Here is a 17,039-nt window from a genome sequence, read left to right on the forward strand (position 1 = left end):
GTGGAGCTCATTTCAAGAGAACTGGTTGCTGAGCCAATTACACTATATCCTCCCCTCCCTGAATTAACAGAGGTGATCAGATCTTAAGGCAGAAAAAAAAGCTTACAATTAGCTGTGCCGTAAGACAAACATTACTGGACATAAAATATCAGATAAAAATCACAACTGCAAATATCTTTACATTCAATATAATCGCTATGAATATTAGAATGGGAATTAATCAAAAACTAAAATAGAAATTCCATGTGACCTAGCTATTCCCTTTCTAGGTATTTCATCAAAAGTTAAAGACATCATATTACAGTGCTAGGTGTATGCTAATATGTCCATGAAGAAATGAATGGATAAAAAAATGTGGTATATATACACAATACCGTAGTACTCTTAAGATAAATGAGTCATTTGTAGAGAAATGTACCTTGAGACTATAATGTCAAGTGAAATAAAGTGAACATACAAGCTTAAATAAGGCATGGTTTCTCTTATATGAGAAACCCAAGTATAAATAAAGACCAAAATAAAAAGTAGATTAATAGGGAAAATAAGAGTTTCCTAGAGTTGTTTTTGGCTTACTAAAAATGATGTTTCACTTCAGCATTTTATGGTGTTGGCAGGTTTTATAATCTTTGTACTTCACAAAATGAAATTCTCTTATTCATGATATCATTATGTATTTATGTCAAATACATACACCTTTGACATGAAAAAAAGAAGAGAATGTCAGTAATGATTAGAAAGTTGAAATGTTGCCCCAAGTGAGAAATGTCAGTAATGATTAGAAAGTTGAAATGTTGCCCCAAGTGAGAAATATACAGAAAGAAATAAAATATTATTTAAGTTTTATAAACTCATCACAGATATAATATGGAACTTCAATACCTCACTATCACAAATAGATCAACTAGGCAAAAACACAACAAAAACAACAAAATATTGTTCTACACTTTTGAATGAATGAATTTAATATCCAGTGTTCTACTCAACAACAGAATATATCTTCTCAGAAACACATGAGATGTTCTCTAAAATAGACCACATACTTAAGTAAATGCAAATCAATTAAAATATATCATGCATATTATCATATCATAGTGCAATGAAACTAGAAATGATGGCAAAAAAAATCACAAAACTTATGCAAAAATATATGGAAATTACATAATACTCTCTTGAATAATCAAAGAAGAAATTTGTTTCAAAAATCAATAATGCCACTACAACCTGAGTACCTATGATGTAATACAATGAAATTTTGATTTCTGTGAATGCCCACATCAAAAAAGCACAGCAAGCCCAAAAAATAACATACTGATACACTTCAGTGTCCTAGAAAAAGTTACACTTCAAATCCAAAGCCAGTACAAGGAAGGAATGTGTGAAGACCAAGACAGAAATTAATGAAATTGGGACTAAAAAAAACAATACATGAATAAACAACACAGAGCTTCTGGGAAGATGGCAAAGTGGTATGTAGCAGCAAATTGGCCTACCAGAGAATCAGAATCCAGACACTAGAATATAACAACTTGGGGAAGAAAACAAGAAGAGATGTAGATTCCAAGGACCCAGGAAAGATTTGAAGGGAGAACTGGAGCCTAAAGGGAAAATAAAGAGACTAACCTCAACACAGAAAAAGAAGGTGGCAAACTACACTTTCTTCCCGACTGCCGGCTCACATCATGAGTGAGAAGGCTAGAAAATTTAAAAACATACAGTAGGAGCAGGTGACTCCAGAGCTCTTCAGGAAGAAATGTAAAAGTGAAAAGGAGCAGGATGCTGCAAGCTACAACCGGTGAGTAACTCCAATTCAATCATCCCCACGACAGGGTGCTTGTGTAGACACCATTTATAGAGGGTTGCAAACTGAACTGAGATTCAGAGAAGCCACAGGTTGAATTCACCTCACAGTTCCCACTGACTGGATAAGGCACAACCAAGGAAAACATGCAGGGTCAGGGACCTGAAATCAGGCTGGTATGAAACATCCTGAGTGTTGTGCGCTGAAAAACTCAACCCTCAACTCCACAACCAGAGGGCAGGATCAACTTGACCTGCCATGGAGCTGATAACACAAAAATCAGCACATTGCCCTACTCCTGCTACAGGCTTTCTGGGATTAACAAGCACCCATCTCTAATCCTTCTGCAGGTTTCCTGAAATCATCCGGCACAGGTCTGGGCTTTGTCTACCAGTGATAGCATAGACATACCCAGAATTGGTCACTACCACAAAACTGTAGACTCCAGTAGAAAACACAGGCTTGAAACCAGAGAAATGTCTTTTTCTCTTTCTTTTAATTTTTCTCTGCTTTATTTCCCTCTTTTTTTCTTGATTGTTCCTGTTTTTTCATAAGTATTGTGAAGAATTTACCAATAGGTCAACTTATAATACCCAGCTGAACTGAATCACTGTGGTTCTCAGTCTAGAGGGCCCACGTGAGGATTGTTGCCAATGAAAAGAAGAATTGGAGAGAAAAATGGTGTGCTGTTGATTCTCCTGAAGAAGTGTATAGTGCTGGTTCTTCTGATATGAACTCAGCTGTTCTCACTGTCAGAAGAGCTTGAGTCCTTGCTGCTGCTGAAGAGTGTTAGGGTTCTCTTTGGGGAAGCGCTGGTCCTTACTTTGAGCATCACTTCCCAGTTCTAGTGAAGATTCCTCAGTCTGCTGGAACAAATCCTTCATCACACTGGTGCAGACTTTCCAGTTGCCACCACTGACCTCTGAGCCTTCTCAGTGTAGATCTTTGATAAAGATTTGCATGAGACATAGCCTTAGGCTTGAGGCCTCTACTTGGACTCTGAGAGAATGTTGCCATGGACTCTAGGTCTTCACCTGGACATGCAAGATACTGTCATGGGATCCAGGGCCTCAGCTGGATTCTTTAGGTCTCTAGTGTAATGACAGATCTCCTGTACTCTTCTGCAACTAACATTTTGGGTGAATATTATAAAATAATCCTATAAATTATGTTTCCGGTACTAAATCTATTTCATTATAAACTCACTACTAGTGTGAACATTGTTTTTAGTTTTTTGTTTTGTCTTTTCCTCCTGTCTTTTTCAGCAGTTTGCCAAAGTTTAGTAATTTTCCTTGTTTCAACCATGTTTCTAAATCTCTTATTCTTATTTCTCTATTTTTTTCTCTTATTTCTTTTAAATTTACTCCCCTGAAGGTAAAATTGATCTGTTGAGGGAATATGTACTGAATATAATTTTCTGATTTGTTTTAAAGTTGATTATATAACTATAAATCATGTGTCTATGGTTAAAGTTGACAAAATAACAGTTATCATAGTTTGCCATTTTCTAGACTGTGCTCAATGCTATTTTTTTTACTGATTGTATTACTTCAGACATGGTGACATAGTTGCAATCAGCTGTTCTTCCCTGTATGTCAATAGTGAGATTATCAGGGGATCATAAACATCAGCACAGTCCAGTAACAAATAACTGGGTGCTAGGTCAAACAGGCAGCAACTTCTCATCTGTAATAAGCTAAAGAGGCAGAACCTTGGGAATGATTCAAAAGCTAAAAGCAAGCAACATTTGGAAGGTATCTCTGAAAAGTAGTCATTTCCTACAGAGATCTCAATAAAAGCAATAAAGCTATGTACCGTAAGCAATTTATAAGCATCAATACAGAAAATAAATTTAAAAAAATAAAAATGAGAAAACACAAAAGCAAGATGTAGCCCAAGACTTCCAGCTCAATCAAGGCAAAACCACTGAGCACATTAAGGTAGAAGAAATAAAAAGCCATCCAGCTGAAATTTGTGAAATAGTAGCAGCAGAAGTAATACAACACATGGATGAGGCTCTAAAAAAAATAAATCAGAAATAATTTCACAGATAACTAAAGACATGATGATCACAGATAACCAGCAGATGAAAGTTACGGCTAGTCAATCTAGAGTAGATATAAATAAAAAATAAGAGTTTAGGAAAGTGATGGAAACAATGAATGTCCAACATAGAAAAGAACTGGGTTCCATGAAACAAATTCAACTAGATATTCAGATTAAAAATTCTACTGAAAGTTTATCCAGCAGAATCAGTATGAGGGCAGAATATCTGATCTAGGAGACAGGTTTGGGATTAGTAATCATCAAATGAAAGACTTCTTAAAAATAGCAAGGAATCACACACAAAAAATCAATCCAACAGCTACTAAATGATGCAAACAAGATAACATAAAATTGATCAGAATCTGTGAAAAGTAAAAAGAGTAAAAAGAACATTCAAAAAAACCTGTTCACAGAAGTAATAGTAGCAACTTCCCAGGCATGGAAAGAAGAATTGGACATTCAGGTAAATTAGACATTCAGAACTCTAAAGGGGGAGGGGGGGGGCACGACAAAAACAAAAAACAAAAAAAACTACACCAAGGCATATAATAATCGAGATTCCAGAAGCTCAGCAAAAGAATAGGTATTAAAAGCTGTTAGAGAACAGAAACCAAACCACCTATAAGGAAATTCAATTGGAATCACAGGAGATACTGCAACTCAAGCCCTTAAGTCTAAGAGAGCTTAGAGTGAAGTATTTCAAGCCCTAAAAGAAAAAAACCTCCAAATCAGATTAATATACCTCACAAAACTATGTTTCAAAACTGACAGAGAAATAAAATACTTCCAAGACAATGCCTGAAGAAATTCAGGACCATCGAACCAGCACTCTAAAATGTTCTGCTTAGAAAGAGATAATAAAGACTGCGATTTCATGAACTCCAATAGAATTAATCCATCAGGTAGGGCAAACAATTAAACAGAGGGGAAAAGGAATCAACCACAGGAAAGTTATATAACAAGAAAATTCAATACATATCAGTTATAACCATCAATATAAATGGTCTCAAATACCAGTCAAAAGATACAGATTGGAAGAATGGATAAAGAAATAAAATCCAACGACATTCTGCAAAGAAGAAACATGTTTAACACAAAATGAAATTCACAGACTGAAGGTCAAAGAATATGAAACTATACTCTATTGAACCGAAACTCAGAAAAAAGCACAGATAGCTTTTCTATCTGTAGACAAAGTGCATTCCAAGCCAAGACTGATCAGGGAGGACAAAGGTTACTAAATACTTGTTAGGAGAACAATCCAAAAAGAAGAGATAAAAATCAAAAAAATACATACAACATCAATACACCCAACTATATAAAAGTCATGAATATTAAACAATCAAATAAGCACTAATGCAATTGTAATGGAGAACCTCAATACCACACTGTCACACACACACAAAAAAAAAGATCAGCTAGACAAAAACTAAACAAAGAAATATCAGAACTGAATCAAACTTTTCAACAAATGGACTTAGTAGATGTCTACAGTGTTCCACTCACAACATAACAACATACATTCTTCTCAGCTGCCCAAGGGACATTCTCCAAAACAGATTACACACTAGCTCACAGCCCAGGCTTAACTAAATGCAAAGGAACTGAAATTATCCTATGCATATTATCAGATCACAATACAATGAAATTGAAAATCAAGGGCAAAACAAACAAAAGAACTGCATAAACACATGGAAATTAACACCATCTTGAACAACCAACAGGTCATAGATGAAACTAAAGAAAATGCACAGTTCCTGAAATTCAATGATAATGCCACTACAACATATTGGAACCTATGAGATGCAATTAAAGTAGTCCTATGAGAGAAATTTATAGCAGTGAATTCTCACATCAGAAAAACAGGACTAGAGTAAAAAAACCTAGTGTTGAACCCCGAGCATCTAGAAAAAGAAGAGCAAGTTAAACCCAAAGTATATACAACAGAAAAATTATAAAGTTCAGTGAAGAAATTAATGCAATTGCAACTAGGAAAATAACACAAAGTCAATGAACAAAAGGGCTGATTCTTTGAAATATTAAATAAAATATTAGTGAACTTTCTTTGGAAAGACCAAATCTACGCAATTAGGAATAAAAATGGTGAAATCACAACAGATGCTGCAGAAATCCAGAAAATCAGCAATACCTATGATATTGAAAACCTGTATTCTAAGAAGATGGAAAATGCAAAAGAAATGGGTGGATTCCTACATACATATGAATTACCAAAGCTGAATCAAGAAGATATAAAATTCTAAATTGAAGATATAATTAAAAACCTACCAACAAAGAAACCCCAGACCCTGACTAATTCACTGCTGAACTCTTCAAGAAATTTAGAGATGATATAACCCCACTCTTCTCAAACTCTTTAATGAAATTAAAAGGGAAGCAACACTCCCAAACTCATTACTGTATGCAAGCATTACCCTGATACCTAAATCAGAGAAGAATCCAACCAAAAAAAAAGAACTACAGGCCAATTTCCCTAATGAATACAGGCACAAAAAGTCTCATTAAGATATTGGCAAGCAGAATGTGGCAAACTATCAAGATTATACATCATGACCAAAGCAGGACTTATCCCAGCCATGTAGGAGTAGTTCAACATACACAAATCAATAAATGTAATGCATCACCTTAACAGAACAAAGGACAAAAACCATATGATTATCTTAATAGACAGAAAAAACCCATTTGACAAAGTACAACACCTATTCATAATAAAAACCCTAAAGAAAATTGGAATAGATAGTTTTTATTTCAACCTAATAAAAGCCATCTATGACAAGTTAACAGCCAACAGTATACTAAATGGTAAAAATCTGAAAGCTTTCATTCTGAGATCAGGAACAAGACTAGGGTGCCTCCTATCACCATTCCCATTCAAAACAGCTCTGGAAACATTTGCCAGAGCAATTAGACAAGAGAAGAAAATAAAAGAAGAAAGGACAGCAAAGGAAGATGTTAAATTATCATTATTTGCAGATGACATATTCCATATAGAAGATCCCAAAAACTTCACAAAAAGATTTCTAGATTTCATAACTAAATTCAGTAGTATAACTGGATACAAACTCAACACTCAAAAATCAATAGCATTGTGGTACACAAAATAATCTATTGAGAGAGAAATTAGTAAAACAACAGCTTTTACAATAACATCAAGAAAAATGAAATACTTAGGAATCAATCTAACAAAAGAAGTAAAAATCTTTTACATTGAAAATACAGTAATTTGAAAAGGAAGATTAAAAAGAATATCAGAAAAAGGGAAGATACCCTTTATTCTTGAATAGGAAGAACCAATATGGTGAAAATAGCCATACTTCCTGAGCTGTTATACAGATATATTGCAATTCACACCAAAATACCAATAGCATACCTCACAGAACTAGAGAAAACAAGCATACACCCATATTTTCACCATGCACTAAACTAAATTCCAAATGGATCTGTTATGGTTTATGTTTGGATGGCGCCCCCAGGCCTTATGCAGTCATTGGAGGTAGCTGAATCTAGTGTCTCTGACTGGTTTGTTGTCTAGTGTTGGCACTGGCAGTATGAGTGCTGTCCCCGCACAGGGGCAAGTAACCAGCACACAATATGAAGGAGGAAAGAAGGCAAGCCTTCCCCTTTTGCCCTTTTGCTCGTGCTTGTGGCTGGCATGAATAGCTACACCTCAGCCATGTCACCCTGCCTTAGAGTCAGCTGAGTATAGACTGAAACCTCCAAAAACTGTAAGCTAGGTAAATCTTTCCTTCCTTCATTTTGGACATAAGGTATTTTGCCTTAACAAGAGAAAAGAAACCAAGACAGGATCAAATATCTAAATATTAAAACAGAAACACTAAATTTGCCACAAAATAGAACAGATAAAACTCTTGAAGACAGAGATACAGGCAAAGATTTTATGAACAAAACCCCAATCACACAGGAAATATTATCAAATCATCAACAAGTGAGATCTCATCTTATTAAAAAGCTTTTGCAAACAAAATAAACCATCAATAGAATGAAAAGACAAGCCAATAATTGGAAAAACAATTCTACTAGCTACTCCTCTGACAAAGGACTAGTATGTATCTAGAATACATAAGGGACTCAAAAAACGAGACCTCCCAAATTTAAAAATACAATACAAAAATTGGCATCTGAAATGGATACTTCTCAGTTGAATAATTACAAACAGCAACTAAATATATGAAAAAATGTTCAACAGCACTGGTCATTCAAGAGATGCAAATCAGAACAACACTGAGATTCCATATCAAAGAATGGCTATTATCAAAAAATCAACTAATAGCAAATGCTAGTGAGGCTGTGGGAAAAAAAGAATCCTCCATTGTTGGTGGGAGTGTAAATTGGTATAACCAATATGGAAATCAATAGCGAGAGTCCTCAAAACAGTAAGACTGGAAGTTCCATTTGACCAACTATTCCCCTTCTGGTGTCTACCCAAAAGAGTTAAAAGATCATTCTACAGCAATAAATGCATACCCATGGATATAGCAGCACAATTTGTAATAGCTAAATCTTGAAATAGCCTTAATTTCCATCATGGATGAATGAGTAAAGACGACTTTTTTTAAAAATAATAATGGAGCATTACTCTACTGTAAAGAAGGAAAAACTTGATACATTTCTAGGTAAATGGATGCATCTTGAGACTATACTTTTAAGTGAAACAAATCAGACACACTTGTTCAAATATCGTATTTTTTTGTGTGTGTGAGAACCAAAGGGCTAAATAAGGACCAAAATGGATAATAGATATTGGGAAGTAGGAATACAAATGAGAAGGAGAACAAAGAATGGGGAAAGGAAGGAAGAAGAAAAAACAAAAAAAGAAAAAAGTTACTACTGTAATACAGGGGATCCCAAAAACCGCACACACAATTTTCCATCTTATATTATTATAATTATTTGTCACATCTAATAAATCAATATTGATACATTATTGTTACCTAAGATCCACCTTTTATTGAGATTTCCTTAAGGTTTTGCTTCTGGCTTTCTGGTCGGTTGCTTGAATGGTTGCTTTGTTTGTTTGTTCATTTATGCCAGGGTCTTGGTAAGATGTCAAAGTGCCAGGCTGGGCTTGCACCTGGAATCCTCCTGCCTCAGTCTCCTACAGACTGAGGTCACCATACCTGCTTTAGATTTTCTCAGTTTTTATTTAATGTCTTCTTTGCATTCTAGGATATCATGTTATATTAGTCCTCGTGTCTCCTTAGGTACTTCTGGCTTTCCTTTTTTCTTAAGATTTTTCTGGCTTATTGGCAACCTTAACAGATTTTAGGATTACTCATCAGGCATCTGTAGAATGTCCCTCAATTAAGAGTTTTTTTCTCATGTTCTCATGCTTGAACTGAGCTTACAGGGTTTTGGAAAACCATAAGACAAACTACCATTCTTAGCACATTACATAACAGTTAATGTTACTGAGTTGATGATGTACCTCAGTGGTATAGTACTTTCCAAATATGCACAAAGCCATAGGTTTGATCCCTAACACTGCCAAAAGAAAAAGAAGAAAGACGAAAAAGAGAAGGAGGTAGAGGAGAAAGAGAAGGAGAAGGAGCTGTGGAGAGCATAAAACTATGTAAGTATATGTAAACCTGGCATGGTGACACAAATGAAACTAAGTACATATGTGTAAACCAGATGTTGTGGCACGATCCTACAATCTCAACATTCTGGGAGGCTGAGGCAGGAAGATAGTAAATTCAAGCCTAGACTGGGAAATTTATGAGACTCTCTCAAAATAAAGAAAAAAAAAGGGTTGATGAAGTAGCATGTGTATGCATGTGCGTATGTATATGTGTGTGTGCACGCACATACATTTCCCACATAAGAAAAAGTCAAATTTTAGCTTTTTAGATTGTACCAACTTTAATGAGAATAGTCATTATCTTTCTGGTCCTTACTACATGTTAGGTCACATACTAAGTTTTATAAACTCATACCATTTGGTCCTCAATAAAATCCTATGAGATGCCAAGAATGGTGGTGCACGCCTGTAACCCCAGCACTCAGGAGGATGAGGCAAGAGGATTGTTGAGAGTTCGACACCAGCCTAAGCTATAAAGTGAACTCAAGGCCAGCCCAAACTGCATAGTGAGAGCATGTCTCAAAAAGACTCCCCCCCAAAAAAAATTCTATGAGATAATATTTTGGCTTTTGTTTTTCTTTTTTGCACTACTGAGGACTGAATTCAAATCCTCTGCACTGAGCTAGAACCCCAGCATTTTTTATTTTGAGACAGAGTCTTAGTGAATATCTTAAATTTCCCAGATGGGGTTAGAATTTACAATGCTGCTTCATAAGGCAGCTAAAATTACATGTGCATGTCATCATGTCTGATTTATTTTGTCCTTTCTGTACAATGCAGAGTTAGTAAATACAGGTTCTAGGATCTGAAACTACTACTTCCTTCCTACATATATGTAAATCCATTATTTTATCAGGGAGCCTCCTATTCATCTGTCTGCACATCTACTTGAAAGTTCTGTCTGTGTAACAATTGCCATTTAAAATTCTCTGCTTGGATATCTCAAACAGGTTTCAAACTTAAAATACACAAGCATGAAATTTTAAAGTTCCTCTAACCCATTCAAATCTGTGTCTCTCAGAGAGCCCCATCTAAATGAATGTTTCAACAAATACTGTTGCTTTTCTCTCCTAAATATTTTTGAATCCATCCACCTGCTGTCATCTCCAATCTACATCCATTCCCATATATCCATTCTCTTCTAAACAAGAATGCAATTCTAATAATTATCCCATCTAATATGTACTTAAAATGTTCAAACGATTTGCCACCCGAAAAAAGAAAAATTCTAAAAGCAGTTTACTTTTTCATATTACAATGAAATTTTAATCTTACCAGTGAAAACAGAAAGAAGTTGTCTTGTCTTAGGGGTGAAATGGAAAGGGGGAGCACTTGGTTTTTAATCTGTTAGCAACTGTTACCCTATATTTGTAGAAAGTAGGAATGTAAAGGTTTATTTTTATTGTGAAATAGTGTGACATATTAAAAATAAAATCCTTTATTACTAGCATCACTAAAACATATACATTACAAAGGCTGGAATATGGGGTGAAATCTATTTTATCTTGATCTCCCCAGGTATACAGTAGTTCTTTCTCTGGTATCTGCTTTAGCCATCTGAAGGTACAGATCAAAACTGAAAAATCAGAAAACAAAGTAAAACAAAAAAACAGTATTAGGAAAATAAAGGGAGATCTGATTAAAAATGAAGCTGGAAAAAGTAAACTGAAGATTAAGGACAGAGCTGAATGTTAGGACATCTTAATTTTCAATTAATGCAGAAAGAGATTATGAAAGAGTTCAGAAATACATTCATACAAATCCACCATTTACTGTATGACATTGGTCAAGTCACTTAACAACCTCTCTTTGCCTCAATTTCTTCATCAGTTAAATAAACAAAGTAACTGAATTTATTCCTTAAGGTTGTGAAAATTAATTTGTATAATTATGTATGTATTTACATATGGATGTGCATGCATGGTGTTATTATTTACATACTTGCTTGTTATTATTATTCATTTGCCCATTATTGGGAACCCACTAACCACAGGGGCGTTACACTATGGACTAAAGAAGTACAGAAGACACATTTTTCATTTTTTGCCCTCTTAAAGTACATAGCCATTTCACTATGAGAGACAATGCGAACTAATATACAATCTTCAACATTTTTAATTAATTCTCAAAGCTATCAATTTATCCAAGTTTATCAATAATTTTAATGTCATTTAATTTTTTTACAATTGCTAAAACTTAATGGAAAATGCTAGCAGGACTTGGTGGTACATAATTGTAATCCCAGCACTCAGGATCCTGAGGCAAGAGGATTGCCATAACTTTGAGGCCAGCCTAGGCTAAAAAAGCAAATTCAAGGCCCTGTCTCAAAATACACACACACACACACACACAGAGCTAATGGTCTGCTGGTAAGTAGGTAGAAATAGAAATATATATAAAAATCTTCCCTAGAATACAAATCTGAAGATGTTGTAAACCATATTTTTCACCAATTTCCCATTATTCTTTGTATCTTTAATATCTAAAATATATATTAAATTCCCAAGAAATTACCTCAATACCCTCTATTCAGAGAAAGTAGCAATTTCTTCCTCTTTATTTTACACTTAACTACATTATCAACCTAAAAGATTCATAAATACACTCAGAAACTATGAATGTCTTAGAATTACACAAAGACAATAATAGATAAATGAATACAGACAGGAGGTTTTTACTATTTAGTTGAAAAAAATTATACTATAGTATAACACCTTTTCTTTTGATGCTGTAAGAGTATTTATATATTTTCTTTAATGAAACAACATTCATTCATTGTGAAAAATATCTCATACAAGTCATTCCCTAATCATAATACTTTGTATCACTCATTCAACAACAAAGTATCTTAACTGCATCCAGCTCTCTATTGCAAATTTACAGTACTAATCCTGGCCAGCCATTTTGTTTTCAGTTTGTAACTTATGCAGCCAGCTGCCTTCAGCCAGAATCTATTAGCATACTGGATAATTTAGAAAATAAGCACAGAAATGAAGCCTGTAATATACAGGTCAGGATAGATCTATACATTAGATATTTCCCTTTAAATGTATCTTATTTTACGATATTTTTCAATTTCCTTTCAATGTAATTCATTCTCTTAATTCAAATGCTCATTCCTGCTCACAGAAATTTCCTCTCCTCCAGATCCTACAACTTAAGTTGACCTATTATTATTTAACTGGAAGAATTTTCAATTTTTAATAAAATACACTATAAGCATTTTGTGAAGGCACAAAATGTTGTATATTTGACATAGTAATTTACAGCTATAGTCCAGCAGACTACCTAGCCAAAAATTAAGTAATAAAGGCTAACATACATTATTCTCACATCTCAAGTGTATTTCTAATAGCCAGCAGACAATGTTCCACCTATTTTTGACTTGCAACATTCTGTTGTTTGGATGTCAATAACAATGTGGACTTACCAAGCATCACTGAAGTTTTAGAAGACAAATTATCAAGTAATTTTCAAATGATGGAGAAGGGTAGGCCAAAGAGTCACTATTAGTATCCTGTCCTTTAGAACTCTTCTTTTCCATCACATCCTCCCTCCATCCAGTTCATCCATAGTGATTAAATGTTCCAAACTTATGTTTTCATTAACCCATTCTACCACTTAACTCCTTTTAATGAGACCCTGTCTTTAAAAAAAAAAAACTCTTTTTAGAAAGATTCTACTAGTTTACTAAATAAAGTCTGACATGCTAGATTATAAACGGTCTGCAAAAATAACACTAAACAAAGCAAAACAGCAGAAAGAGAGGAAAAAGCAAAGATTACAAAGCTCAAAGATAAGATTACTGAAGAGTTTTAGCAATCTCATTTTCTCTTCCAAACTTCACCTCATCTCTAAGGCATTTTTGTTTTTTCTGTGATGCTAACTAATCATTTAGCCTGCTGTGGAAGCCTCTGGTTAGAAAGGATTTCAAGGCTGCTGTGTCTTGTGAAGAGCCAATCAGATTTCTTTGTTTCATCTGCAACATTCCATCAGGGTTATATAACATTTTAGACACAGGAAACATTCTAATAATATAGTATGCTTCAATCTATAGCTATTGTCACTAAATTTGGCACATAAAAAAATCTCATATTATTCTTCTATGTTGCCCAATAAAATAAAAAAAGATCTTTTTCTTTTCAAGAGGAGTGAATTTGTTTTGTCAAAGAGTTTTTTAAAATACAAAATAGGAACACTCTGCAGATTACTAAAATAAATGCTGAGTTCTTGTTTCTGTCTATAGTAAAGTGAGGTAACCTAACACAGTAGCAGACAGCCATACAGTTATTAATTCTTATCACATATAAAATATCTTTAGAGTAAAATAAAACATTATAAATAGACTTTTAAGCTCAGGCTGAATTCTTTGCTGGTATGTTTAAAGCACACAAAAAAAAGCCAAATCTTAAAAATGTTTGGACTAATGTTTCCTCCAAAAACCTGCATTTTGAATATTATGCCATGATGCTAACCACAATAAATTATCACAGCAGTTTTGTTTCCTAATGTTCATAATACTTTGCAGATATTTGTAATAGAACCATACAAATATATAGTTTCTCTTCCTTCCAGAGATAATGCTGCATAATTCAAATACTGCTCTTCTATGCTATTAATATGGTTAACTCAGATGTTCAAAAACACATTAACCTGGAACCCATAAATATAATTAATATATATATATATCTCAAAGGCATCCTACAGATGATAGTTACAAATCAGCACAGGATTAAAATAGTGCCCCAAAGCATAAAAAAGCTGAATCTTTTGGGTGTGGCTTAAAACATATCTTGTTTCAACTGGGCAGCTCCCCAGTAACATGCAGCCACAGAAACCCAAAATATATGAGTACATATGCAAAGTGCTTCAAGGAGGGGGTGGGAACTAAACGTCCATGTTTTTTCTATGCTTGATATCTTCAATTGTTCTATAGTGTACTTATAAAATGACAATGCATTGAATCAATGCTGAGTACTGCCTTAAGGAACCAAGGACCAAAAAATTTACTAGCTCTACTCCCTTTATTTCATACTCACTGTCTATAACATGGCCGTTCTTACAAACATCTTGCTTTCATAAAAGAGAGAATCATTTAAATCATGACTGTGCAATGTGAGTTCGCCCTGCATTACAGTCATCAATAAAATATAAAGTGCCAACTCTCATGTTCATTGTACTGATTTTCCATATCTCACCAGAGAATGTTTTACTAATGCTTTCTGCTATTATAAAATGAACAATATAAGGAGACAGACATTGGCAGGAGCTGCGACAAATGTACAACAGAGAAAATATAAAATCTATAGGTGCTTAAGTTTTGAAAAATCTCGTATTAACAGGAAAAATATTCAATGAACACTATACATATAAGATACTCACAAAATGAGTAGAAATAAATCTGTTTAAAAGATACCATACATGCATTTTACTAATGTTACACATACAATATGCCTGAACCTCTTGTATATTGAGGGCATGCAGATTTCAGAACTGCAACACTTTCATTCTTAAATGGCTATAATCAAATATTAAAACAGCTAAGAACATCTGACATACTGAACTAAAACCTAAGCCTTTAGTCTTGCTGAACAATTTTTTCTCTTGTTCAGTGGAGCAAACCCACCTGTGAATCATACTGACGGTTATTTTTTTCCCAATCCCTGAACGTCCTGCACCATTTTGTTTGTCTTCTGGACAGTGGAGAAATCAGCAGAACAGCAGTGAAGGAGTGTACTGGAGTCAGCAGAGTCAGTGCCAGCCTCCTACTGCAGTCTGTATATTGAATGCACTCAAACCCACAGGTGCCTACGTAAAATCCTCCAGCTGCAGCCTGCAACTTAATGTTTCCTTCAGCAGTAAATCTGTATACTACTTTCACTTTGCTTTAACCTAACAAAAGAACGGAATGCACAACACTGTGCTACTACTTTTTTTAAAAGTGATTTTTACACAAAATACTTACATAGACATTGTCTCTATTAAATAAACAAAAATGACTTTTGAATCGTGAAGATCAGTATAATCACTGATAGAAAAATGCAATTCTGATATTTCTAAAGCTCCAAACTGATAATTTAAATTTTAAAAAGCTACATATACCTTAATATTTTATAAGCTAGGTTATGAAAGTAATTTTCACAGACTATGTGTATTACGTACAAATGCATAAACAGACTTGCTTCTACCCATACATTTTCATGAACAATTTATTACAAGAAAGTATAAAATACCTGTTAAAAGGCAAAATGAATCCACTAAGTACATGTTCAGTGTCATGTGAATCAGAGACATACTCTTTCCACAAAAATTCCAAACACATAATCTCTTCATCCTACCAGGATTATAAAGTTTAAAAATGAGAAGAAACTTTAAGTAAAAAATAAATCTAATCTTTTGGTTTCTCAGGTAAACTAAAGGACCAAAGAGATTACCATTCTCAAGGTCACATAACTAATCAATAGCAGAGCCTGCTAAAATATGTTTTAATGAATACCAAGTAAACTACTGGCATTCATCCAAAATTAAACAAGTAACCCAAATATTATAACTACTTAAAAAATTCAGTTTATGGTTTTAAAAAAAAAAACTTTAGGGAAAAACATCTCCAGGCACAAATGGTTTCACAGGTGAATTCTACCAAATGATTCAAGAAATAATACCTCCTTCTACAAAATTACTTCCAGAAGACAAAAGGTAGATATTACTAATTTTATGAGGGCAAAATTACTCAACCCAGCCCAAAAAATTACAAAAAAAAAAAAAACCCACTGTTTCTTGTGAGTATAAACCAAAAGTTCTTGATGAAATATTAGCTAGTTAAATATAGTAATGTACAAAAAGTAAAACATACTATTTGTAAGTAAGATTTATCCTCAAAATGTTTGGCTAGTTCAATATTGTAAAAGCATTAAATGTAGCCCACCATATTAATAGTTCGAAGAAGAAAAACCACATAATTATATTACCTGATACAGAAAAAAACATGCAACAAAATTTAACATCTGAAAAAAATTACTAAACTAGGAATAGAAAGAAGTTTCTTTAACTTGATAGAGAGCATCTACCAAAAACCTACAGTCATGTGAAGGGATCTGCAGATGGAGTAGACAGAAGAGAGAAAAGGGAATCAAAAAGGATCAAGATGTGATATGCATACGTACCAGTTTCCATAATGAACGTATTTATTATGTATTGCAAACATACACTAATAACAAAAAGAGGGAAAATACTCAGTAGTAAAAGGCTGGATGTTCCACTCACTAAGATCAGAGACAACGTAAGAACATTCATATCTCACCATACTTAACCACCTTCATATTACAAGTATTGGTCAGAGTTATCAGATGAGAAAAAGAAGAAACAAAAATCTTCCTATGTGCAGCAAACACTGTCCACTTTTAAAAATTCAAAATAACTGAACAAAAGCACTTCTAAGGACTAATAAATCAGTTTAGCAAAACCAGAGGATACAAATTTAGAAGACGAAAATCAATATTTCTATATCTATACATACACAATGTTTTCTTAGAAACCAAATTTTAAAAAATAATGTCAGAGGAGGAAGAAAAAGGGGGT

The 17,039-nt window shown here is 34.0% G+C and overlaps 1 protein-coding gene across 10 annotated transcripts in view; it reads right to left on the reverse strand.

The window, feature by feature from the left end:
• Positions 1–17,039, reverse strand: part of Tanc2 (tetratricopeptide repeat, ankyrin repeat and coiled-coil containing 2) — a 463,309-nt gene that overhangs the window by 373,299 nt on the left and 72,971 nt on the right. The window contains exon 1 of one of the 10 annotated variants that reach the window (XM_023563376.2): positions 12,892–14,255. The exons of the other annotated variants lie outside the window; for them this stretch is intronic. Within the exon in view, the coding sequence (XP_023419144.1) occupies positions 12,892–12,898 (7 nt within the window). The 5' untranslated portion in view covers positions 12,899–14,255. Of the gene's footprint in view, positions 1–12,891; positions 14,256–17,039 lie in introns of those variants that run through there. 10 annotated transcript variants of the gene reach the window in all.

The sequence above is a fragment of the Cavia porcellus genome, unplaced genomic scaffold (assembly GCF_034190915.1).
Source record: "Cavia porcellus strain 051 isolate PalLab524CR breed Dunkin Hartley unplaced genomic scaffold, mCavPor4.1 scaffold_32, whole genome shotgun sequence".
In the NCBI taxonomy this organism is placed as follows: domain Eukaryota; kingdom Metazoa; phylum Chordata; class Mammalia; order Rodentia; family Caviidae; genus Cavia; species Cavia porcellus.